Source organism: Ctenopharyngodon idella, chromosome 1 (assembly GCF_019924925.1).
Source record: "Ctenopharyngodon idella isolate HZGC_01 chromosome 1, HZGC01, whole genome shotgun sequence".
Lineage (NCBI taxonomy): Eukaryota > Metazoa > Chordata > Actinopteri > Cypriniformes > Xenocyprididae > Ctenopharyngodon > Ctenopharyngodon idella.
The window spans coordinates 30615241-30626453 of record NC_067220.1 but is presented as its reverse complement, the minus strand read 5'-3'; the positions used below and the strand labels follow the sequence as shown (position 1 = coordinate 30626453).

General features: G+C 37.8%; 1 protein-coding gene across 1 annotated transcript in view; it reads right to left on the bottom strand.

The window, feature by feature from the left end:
* Positions 1–615: 615 nt before the first annotated feature.
* arhgap10 (Rho GTPase activating protein 10) overlaps positions 616–11213 on the bottom strand; it is a 65658-nt gene continuing 55060 nt past the window's right edge. The window contains exons 21-23 of the mRNA XM_051909269.1: positions 5980–6084; positions 3246–3337; positions 616–1776 (exon numbers count right to left, since the gene is read on the bottom strand). Coding sequence (XP_051765229.1) covers positions 1688–1776; positions 3246–3337; positions 5980–6084 — 286 coding nt within the window. The 3' untranslated portion in view covers positions 616–1687. The remainder of the gene's footprint in view (positions 1777–3245; positions 3338–5979; positions 6085–11213) is intronic.

Below are 11213 nucleotides of genomic sequence, written 5' to 3'. Positions count from 1 at the left end.
GTCATTAAATGGGACAGAAACTAAAACAAAATGTGTTAACGAAACATAACTAACCTTAACTGAAACGAAAGGGCTTTTTTTCCGAATGGATTTCTGGCAAATGCTTTAGCAAATTTTAATGGCATTTTGGTGCTGTGTGAACGGTAGCAATACAGATAAATGATGGAAAGCCACTGGATGTGTGAACAGCAGATGTGGTACATTTACCAGAAAAGATATCCAGCCATTTTACTGCAATTTAACGGGTTTCATGTGTGAAACTGGCTATTGTTTATCACTCGTATGTGCAATATTCATATTAAACAAATGCACTTGTCAGAAGACAGTAATAGTTTTGAATTTATTCAAGCTAAAGTTTTTCAGCATAAGGCTAAAAGAAGAAGGTGTCTTTTAAATCTTGATGGGAGCACTTCCAAACAATTAACTTAAATGACTTAAATGACTGAAAGAAATTACACACAATGTTACTTTATTTTTCATTAAACAGCCATATCACAAATGTTTTAGTTTATTCCCCAGAAAGCACATTAGGGAGTCAACAGAGCCCGTAGCATATGGCTTCCATTATTTATAGACACTTAGTTTGGCATATAAATAGAAATAAAAACCAAGATATAAGAATAAAACACTTTATTTATTTAACATTGATCAACAGAGAGTCAACATCACAAAAATTATATCAATGCCAAGACCTTTGCAGAGGTCATAAATCACTGTCTTAAATAACCGCTGTTACGATCAGTCACAAAAATGAACCCTTGGAACAAGGGCTCTTAGAAAAATGAAAATGGTCTCATTAAACATCAGTGAAGTCCTGCCATTTTAAAGTTCTTTGTGTGTGTGTGGTGTCTTTAAAACTTTTAACCACTTAAAAGAGGGAAAGTGCTTGGCTTTTAATTGTCTTTGAACAAAAATAATTCTATGTACACAACTGATGTAAGACTTGGCAACATTTAATTTGATGTCATTGTATGGGTTATTTTTTAATTTTTATTTTCTGGACTCTGTTCTTCAACATAACATTATAACCTATATACAGAATAGCAAAAAAAGGTTGCTGTGTTCGAGTTTTTGAACAGCGTCACACATGCCATGCATAAATTTAAGGCACTTCGATGCGAACGCATACATACTAATCGCAATTTCAATATTCAATAATTTTGTCTAGTAACAGCTCAAGTGTTCCAAGAAGCCAAACTGTTTATTTAAAAGCGATAATGGTCACTGCACTGTCATAATTTGACACGTTTCCTCATATTTACTCCTATACATCATTACATACCCCAAAAAATGCAACTTGATAATATTAAATAGAAAAGATACTCAAGGTTTCTTTGAGTATCAAGTAAACTAATGCTGAACAAAAACTACTTTACTAAAACCACGAGACATGCATTTTAAAAGAAAACAACACAAACGGTCACAATGATGTACGAGTACTCTCAAAGGCAATATATTTACATTTCCAAACTTTAAAAGTGCAGTCTTTTTATATGTATATAGCACTTCTTAGCTTATACTTGAACTTAATTCATGTGCTAACAACATCTGTGTTTTTGGATATAGTATATATACTCTCTCAGTGTCTTTAGTGTGAAGAAGGATGGAGGAGTAGTGCCATTGTGAAAGAGCCGCTGAGACCATGGATACCATGTATAGAGAAGTGAGAGGGTTTTTCTTTTCGGAGTTACAGTATCTCCACATAGTTTTCAGGGATGAGTCCTCGCTTTCCCTCCAGCACACCCTCCAGCCATCCGGGCTCCCTGGAGAGTGTCACTGCAGAGCAAAACCACGGACACACAGGTAAAAGTCTTACTGCAGCTCTTCTGTCATACTGCATGTCAGACAAGCAACAATTCTTCATCGGATGGAAGACATTTCTTATGTGGATGGTTAGCATGGCTGATGAATGTCAATTACACCACAATGGGTATGAGTCAGGAAAATTTACATAAAAAAAAAAAAAAAAAAAAGATTGAGAGCTATAGCCAGGCACTGATGAAGTCTGCTGACTTTTCTAGCATTTACTGTTATATTTTGGGGAGAAAAAAAAAGGGTAAAATGTGGTAAATGTGGTGTATTATTCAATTATTATTAGCCAAAGTGTTTAATAAACACAAAAGAGGTGGAAGATTTGTGAATAATGGGTGGAAAGTAATAATTATTATTATTATTATTATATCTTTTAGATGAGAACGGTGATGATTTATTTGTTGTCTAAACGAAGGATACTAATAACTGTGAATGTTAATTATCACTGCATAGTGAGGATGCTGAATGCTGTATTAGACATAAGCCAGGGACGGCAAAAAAATACTGAACAGTTGACCGGTAACGTGTGCAGGCCTGCATGAACAAACAGCGGGATGCCCGTACAGGTAGTTACTATGGTTTTTTCGAAGTACAACCTATCATTTCAATAAATGTAATGCATTAGAACAATAATGTAATGTGAATGGCGTCCAGGTGAAAAACACAAAAATTGTGAACAAAGGTGCATGCAGATTGCTGTGCTAGCAACATCACATTTACAATAACAAATTATGTAAATGGACTAGAGGCAGAAAAATAGACAGAATTTAAAAATTCTATCCAATATTTTCATTCACATATTTCAGTAAGCAAGCATGGAAGACATGTCTAGAAAAATATATATATTTTTTTTGCCTTTCTTGGCTTTAATGTTTTATGCTTATAATTTGACTCTGCACCATTTTTATTTTTATTTTTTTGAAAGTCAATTTTTTTTCCCATGTCAGCATTAGCCTTGGTGATTGTAACGCTTTTAACGGTTTAAAAAAGTTGAGCAATATTATTTAGCTGGATATATAGATTCTTTTTTTTTCATAAATGAAACAAAATGTTACTTATGCAATCTGTCATATCATATGGGGCGCCAATAAACAAAAATTTCACTTTGAAATTCCATTGATTTGGCTCAAAATCATCTTGATTGTATGGCAAGACTGCTGAGAGGCTTCGGCCGAAGTTGTTGACACAATGCCTTCAGAAAACAAGAGCTCTGATAGTGATTAAGGCCCTTACTTCCTTGAGTCATTCTAGCTCTGTCTCGTTCTTTGTGAATTGATTTTAGGGGATGCTACACCCCTGCCCCACTTCCCTCCCTCCACCTATGCTGATATAAGATCAGATTTTTTTTTTTTTTGTGCCAGTAGGACCCGCCAAATCCAATATGTCTGTGGATTCGGGTGAGTGCCTGTGGCAGTGATAACGTTAACACTTACCGTCATGGAAGATTGCGCCAACCTGGAAAGAGAGTTCGGAATCATGTTCAGCCTCACAGGGGTACACAGCCTTGGCTTTCATGAGGGTGACACTGAAAAATGGAGGCAATCAGTTAGTGGGCCTTTCGCTATTCGGAAGGGTGGGGATTAGGACACAACTTTCCAACTAGCCGCAAAGTGGACTAAGTCAAAGTTATCAATGAAAGCAGTCTGCGTGATTAACGTCTGTCCATAAAAATCCCTGAGCTGAGTTTTAAAGAAGTAGAGAAGCAAGATAGTAATCAAAGAGTAGATATGATTCAAATAGAGAAAAATTCTCAAGCAAGCATTTGCAGCATCCAGGCATATCCTGCCATTTATTAATCAAAAGTTCCTCTGGAGTGAATTTGGAGCATTTCCACACCACAGAACCATTTCCACACCTTTTAATGCATTTAAATGACTTTTCCATGACTCATCCAAACATCCATACTTACTGCATACATATTTCAATAATCTTACAAAATACAGATTGTAATAGTACGCACAAAGAGCAATTTTAGTCAAATAATGTCTAATTTTGATACCTTGAGCTTTTGTTATATAAGAAGTCATATTAAGAATATCCTGCAAGTTTTAGAACTGAAAACTTTCTTATTAGTCCAATAAAAGCTTTTATTGACACCAGGTCAAGCGAACGAATCGTCCCGGAATAGATATCTATAGATAGGTGAAACGCTGTCTCCACAGAAGAAATCAATGCCTACTGCATCATTGCAACTTTATCCCCACCCACTGGTGTGTTAGTGAGATGACGAGGAGAGAAGAGCGATACAGGACTAAAAATAACATTACCTTTCAAAGGATCCTAATGCTAGGAACATGGTATTTTCAAACATGTGAATGTTTCAGTTTAGCATTATTTATTTGTATTCGGTACATTTCATTGAGGATTCTTTGGTAACCAATTGCATTTCGGCGCAGGCTTTACAAACAGACTTTTACGATATGGACTCGAAAGTAATGCAACAACATGTAAGAAACTGTGTTAATTCTAATGCCTGATCTGATATGTAATGATTCATGTACAGTCAGATGTTCTTTGTCTATGTGTCAGTAAATCAAACCAGTGATTAACGGTCAACTTCATGTTTATCTTAGTAGGATGAAAATAATCTGTTATTTAAACGGTGTTTAAATTATATATTGAAAGCGATGCTCTCTTTACAATCGCTAAAGCTGCCAATCAAACAGCGCGTGCTGGAGCTGTCAATCAAACAGTGCGAGATTATCAGTAACTGAGTACTGGACTCACACCAAATCTCTTAGTTACATCACGTTTGCACTGTTGGTTATGATGAAAGCATTTGTTAGTGTGCAGAAATTGAGTTGCAATGGCGAGATCACTGCTTTCATGTGCTCAACGACATGTCTGTGATCAGCTACAATGTTCATCACTGCAATCTCACATGCCACGATCTAAATATAATCAACACTTTTCACGATTAGTTAACCTTGAGAGCTGTAATAGTAAAAACGTGCTAAAAGTTTTCGAGAGTAATACTTAGCTATTTTATATGCAAAGATGTTAGCCAATCACAGCAGTGGGCATTTACAATGAAGTCTCACAGCAGACATGCCCATTAAAATAGAGCGTTCCAAAAAGAGGGCTAAAATCAGGGTAGGAAAAATGCCTTTTATTTTTAAATTATGACAATTTTTGATGTAAAAAGCATACTAACATTATAAGTCCACCCCAGGAAACATTATAAAACAATAAAACAATGCAGTTCATGTCCCCTTTAAATAATTTTTTTTGATTCCAATGACTTAATTACTTGACATTTTATTAAATGTATTAATTTAATAGCACCAATGTGCAGTTACTGAAGATATAGCAACACTGTGTCTAGACTCCATTCGACACTTGACAGTTTGCTCTCTCTCTCTCTCTCTCTCTATTATATATATATATATATATATATATATATATATATGTATGCTGTTTTATATATTGCCTCCAAACAACAACATACTCTAAAAGTTAATACACGACCCAGGCAGACACCCAGAATTCAGAAAGTTACTGCAGGAGTTCTAACGAAAATGTACTCTTTACAACTGCAACATAACAAAGACGTCATTCCTGAAGGTCAGTCATTTTTTTTCCAACAGCTTTTTAACAGATTAAAAGACTTTAAATTGAATGAGTCTGATCACCTGCCACTGGCCATCACTCATTTTATAGGATGGAAAGTTATTGCATCTTTGTGTCTGGATCAGAACTATAGATCATTGCAATGGCCCCTGCCTGGAAAGTGTGAGACTGAGAGAAAATATGTGTGTGTGTGTGTGTGTGTGTGTGTGTGTGTACAGGTGTAGAGTCAGAAATAGAGCTGAGAAAGCAGAGATGAGAGAGAGAGAGAGCACAGTTGTGTCGGCATGTAGGAGGAAAGGAAAAGTTGGCGAGTGTGTGAGTCGGAGGCTAAACAATGACAGATGAAGACTTTGCGAGTGAGTGAATGCATGTGTGATTGAGTTAATAGCCTGAGGCTGAGAGCTTAAGTGAGACTTTGAGTGCGAGTGAAAGAATCAATGAGACAGTGAGAGAGTGCGCGATAAAGGCTGAGCCAAAACCGGCCAACCTGACACTTAAATCAACAGATTGGAACAAATTAATTACATTCTATTAGAATAGAGGTGTGGATGAGTGTATAATACATGTTCTTCAGGGACAAGTGTGTTTACATCTTACCTTTCCTCAGGTTTATTCTTTTCCATTCCTACTGATTCAGGTTTCACCGGTGTAAGTGAGCCAGGGGAGGCATTATTCATCCATGAAGCTGTGGCAGTGCATATCCTGTGGAACAAAAAGTGCCACAAAAAATTTATACTGTACCGCCTAAAGTAAAAGACACCTATTCTAGAAATACTGTCAATAAGCAGAAGAAAAAAAAAAAAAGGTTTGGACTGATAAAATTGTTAAAATCTACTAATTGCATACTTTTAAGCTTCTAAGCTACTTTTTGATCTCCTAAATGAGAAAAATCATCGATTTATGCACATCAAAACATATAAACACAACAGAGACAAAAAAGGGGTTAAAAAACAGACACATTCTGCAGCTTATATTCCTCACAGACAAACCCCTTCATCATTATTCTTCTTAGAGAGGCTGTGCAGCTCAGACAGTCTCACAATCTCAGAGAGGGAGAGAGAAGTGAAGGTTATGGGGAAAACTGCCCAGCGTCCCTAAGAATCTGAAGGATTTAGAAAATGCAAATAATGCAAATGAGCACTTTAGATCAGCAATAGCTGACAGGAGGATCAGGCACTGCACGGGATGCACTGCAAATGTCAACATGAATGATTGACACTATACAAAAAAAATCATGCCATAGTAAGTATTTGCATCTATTTAAGTTTATTTAAATAATATTTTAAAAATGTATTTATTCAAACTCCTTAGAATCAGCATAAATCAGTTAATTGTGGAGGAAGGAAGTAGTTCTGCACAAAAGAGGGTTTTAAAGGGGTCCTATAATGCCCCTTTTACAAGATGTAATATAAATCTCTGGTGTCCCCAGAATGTGTCTGTGAAGTTTCAGCTCAAAATACCCCACAGATCATTTATTATAGCTTGTTAAATTTGCCCCTATTTGGGAGTGAGCAAAAACACGCCTGTTTTGTGTCCCTTTAAATGCAAATGAGCTTCTGCTCCTGGCAGCTTTCCAGAAGAGGGCGCAGTTTTAACAGCTCAACAACAACAAAGCTGGAGAATCTCACGCAGCCAAAATGAGGATTGTCAGTAACGGTGTTCAGCCTTACATTGCTCAAACCGGAGTCGGACACTGATAAAGAGACTCAGGAAGTTACAACTTTTAGAATGCAACTGGACGTTTCTGAATGGTTAGTGGATACATTTATGTAGTTGCTGTGGAGTTGATTCAACTCGCCGACTAGCATGTGCCGTCATGTTAATCTTTTGTGCAAATCCAGCGTTGACTTGACCTTTGTTTGTGAACCATCTGGCATAAAATGATGGCATGGCAACAGCACTCTACTACAACAACTCTTCCTTTTCTCTAAAGCAGCCCAACATGGCCTCACCCCCTTTGTTGCATGTTCCCAGGGGCAGGGTTTATATAAATTTTAGGGTTAGTGATGTCACTAACCCGGGAAGAAGCTCATTGTGGTCCCTACCAGCCGTTTGTTGTAGTCCTTAAAAAGTGATTTCTGTAAAAGAAAATATCTCCCTTTGCATTGAACTTTGAGCGTCGAAACTTTGCAGATGTTGTTTATGCTCAAACAGCAACATTATACACTAACTAAAGGTAAAAAAGTGAAATCATAATCAACCACCCCTTTACTGTAAAGACACGCCGTTGTTATTCCTTTATTTATTTACACACTTGTGCTGTTGAACTGTTGTATAAATGCAGTATCACACTCGTGGCCATACAATATGGCTGTATATCAGCACGCTGTGATTACCTATGGCTGAATCACAGCCGTGCTGATATACAGCCATATTGCACGGCTACTCGCTGTTTATGTTCATCCCTAATCACCTGTCTTGTATGGCAGCGCTGCCTAATACAGTTGCGTTCATACAGCGTTTTGTTTTTTATGAGCGTGTCAAACACATTCTATAACCGAACTGATACCTGCACATTTTCAGGACTCACTACCACATTCTTGACAAACCCGCACTGAACCGCAGTTATCTGCCACGTCATATAATGTGAGAACCACTGTGAACTGTATAATCATGATGTGTTTAGTTTACTCAAGAAGACGGAGAAATGATTTGCGTTCATCCTCAGATCCACCGGAGCTGCAGTGGGAGCAAGCTGCGAGGCACATGCTCTATTTATTTAATACCAAGCTGTCAATTGTGATAAAATTTCCTCATGTTATTGACATCGCTATTTTTTTATACTATTGCTGAATGTGGTTGTGAGTCCTGAAAATGTGCAGGACTGCATTATGTGGCACTGCCATTCTAGCCATTAACATCTGCTCTAGAGTTTTGTTTTGTGTGAAACATGACAGGAGATTAGGGATGAACATAAACAGTGCATAATCAACATAATCGACTACTTAATATTAAATGTTAAAGTTTTATTTATTCCTGTAATGGCAAATGTCTTTACGCCAGCCTTCAGTGTCACAAGATCCTTCAAAATTTATTCTAATGGATTTGGTGCTCAAGAAATATTTCTTATTATGATCAATGTTGAAAACAGCTGTGCTGCTTAATATTTTCGTGGAAACTTTTTTTATTTAAAACAGAAATCTTTTGTAACATTATAAATGTCTTTACTGTGAATTTTGATCAATTTAATGCATCCTTTCTGAATAAAAGTATATATATATACATATATTATATATATACAGTGGGTACGGAAAGTATTCAGACCCCCTTAAATTTTTCACTCTTTGTTATATTGCAGCCATTTGCTAAAATCATTTAAGTTCATTTTTTTTCCTCATTAATGTACACACAGCACCCCATATTGACAGAAAAACACAGAATTGTTGACATTTTTGCAGATTTATTAAAAAAGAAAAACTGAAATATCACATGGTCCTAAGTATTCAGACCCTTTGCTCAGTATTTAGTAGAAGCACCCTTTTGATCTAATACAGCCATGAGTCTTTTTGGGAAAGATGCAACAAGTTTTTCACACCTGGATTTGGGGATTCTCTGCCATTCCTCCTTGCAGATCCTCTCCAGTTCTGTCAGCTTGGATGGTAAACGTTGGTGGACAGCCATTTTTAGGTCTCTCCAGAGATGCTCAATTGGGTTTAAGTCAGGGCTCTGGCTGGGCCATTCAAGAACAGTCACGGAGTTGTTGTGAAGCCACTCCTTCGTTATTTTAGCTGTGTGCTTAGGGTCATTGTCTTGTTGGAAGGTAAACCTTCGGCCCAGTCTGAGGTCCTGAGCACTCTGGAGAAGGTTTTCGTCCAGGATATCCCTGTACTTGGCCGCATTCATCTTCCCCTCGATTGCAACCAGTCGTCCTGTCCCTGCAGCTGAAAAACACCCCCACAGCATGATGCTGCCACCACCATGCTTCACTGTTGGGACTGTATTGGACAGGTGATGAGCAGTGCCTGGTTTTCTCCACACATACCGCTTAGAATTAAGGCCAAAAAGTTCTATCTTGGTCTCATCAGACCAGAGAATCTTATTTCTCACCATCTTAGCAAACTCCATGCGGGCTTTCATGTGTCTTGCACTGAGGAGAGGCTTCCGTCGGGCCACTCTGCCATAAAGCCCCGACTGGTGGAGGGCTGCAGTGATGGTTGACTTTCTACAACTTTCTCCCATCTCCCGACTGCATCTCTGGAGCTCAGCCACAGTGATCTTTGGGTTCTTCTTTACCTCTCTCACCAAGGTTCTTCTCCCCCGATAGCTCAGTTTGGCCGGACGGCCAGCTCTAGGAAGGGTTCTGGTCGTCCCAAACGTCTTCCATTTAAGGATTATGGAGGCCACTGTGCTCTTAGGAACCTTAAGTGCAGCAGAAATTTTTTTGTAACCTTGGCCAGATCTGTGCTTTGCCACAATTCTGTCTCTGAGCTCTTCAGGCAGTTCCTTTGACCTCATGATTCTCATTTGCTCTGACATGCACTGTGAGCTGTAAGGTCTTATATAGACAGATGTGTGGCTTTCCTAATCAAGTCTAATCAGTATAATCAAACACAGCTGGACTCAAATGAAGGTGTAGAACCATCTCAAGGATGATCAGAAGAAATGGACAGCACCTGAGTTAAATATATGAGTGTCACAGCAAAGGGTCTGAATACTTAGGACCATGTGATATTTCAGTTTTTCTTTTTTAATAAATCTACAAAAATGTCAACAATTCTGTGTTTTTCTGTCAATATGGGGTGCTGTGTGTACATTAATGAGGAAAAAAAATGAACTTAAATGATTTTAGCAAATGGCTGCAATATAACAAAGAGTGAAAAAATTAAGGGGGTCTGAATACTTTCCGTACCCACTGTATATATATATATATATATATATATATATATATATATATATATATATATATATATATATATATATATCTTACTTTAGAATGACAGTGTACTTGCAATTTTCACTTCTGTTTTCTTAATTAAATATATTATACATTATGCCATAATTAACTGAAACATCCGGATAACAGCTGAAACAAAGCCATACTCTTAATTATATTTGGGTAAAACTGGTTGTGAAACTCAAGAGAATGGGGACGAGAAATGTATGTGTGTGCTGAAGGTGAGGGGAGTGAATGACTCACAGACGCAGGAATAGTGGCAGCAGACGGGCAAATGAGGAGAAGTGTAGTCCAGCAGGAGAGACAGAGGAACAGAGAAAGAGATATATATGTACAGTATGTATAGAGAGAGAGAGAGAGAGATGCAGTGATTTATGACTCTGCAGTGGGTCTGTGAATCCTCAGCTGCTGCACATCAGCATGAGACTCCAGCAGCGCTGCAGTGCAGCAAATCCACTCATTAACCTCACACCAGCCGCATGAGTCCCAACTAGCACACCACACACACTGCTCGATACATAACATTCACGCTCACACATTTCAAATCAAGGTTATGCTCACACACATCAGATGTCACCAGGGTAACAAGAGTCACTCCAGAAAAAAAAAAAAAAAGAAGTGTGTGTGTGTGTGTGTGTGTGTGTGTGTGTGGGGGGGGGGGGGGGGGGGGGCAGTTTACACACTCTTATCTGAATCATCAAACTTTAAAGAAAAGCTAAATAAAGTGGGGGAAAAAAAGGAAATAAAATCCAATATGGTTGCCCTGGTAACCAGTAGAACCACATGGAAATGGTTTCACCCCAAAAATGCTTTTATAATTACAACTAAGCCAAACCAAGAAAATCACGCTCATTTTGAGCTATTAAAAACAGCATTTAGCATAGAATTGCATCTTATGTCTTATTTTCTGACCCTCTAAAAAAGTATCCTACTTGAA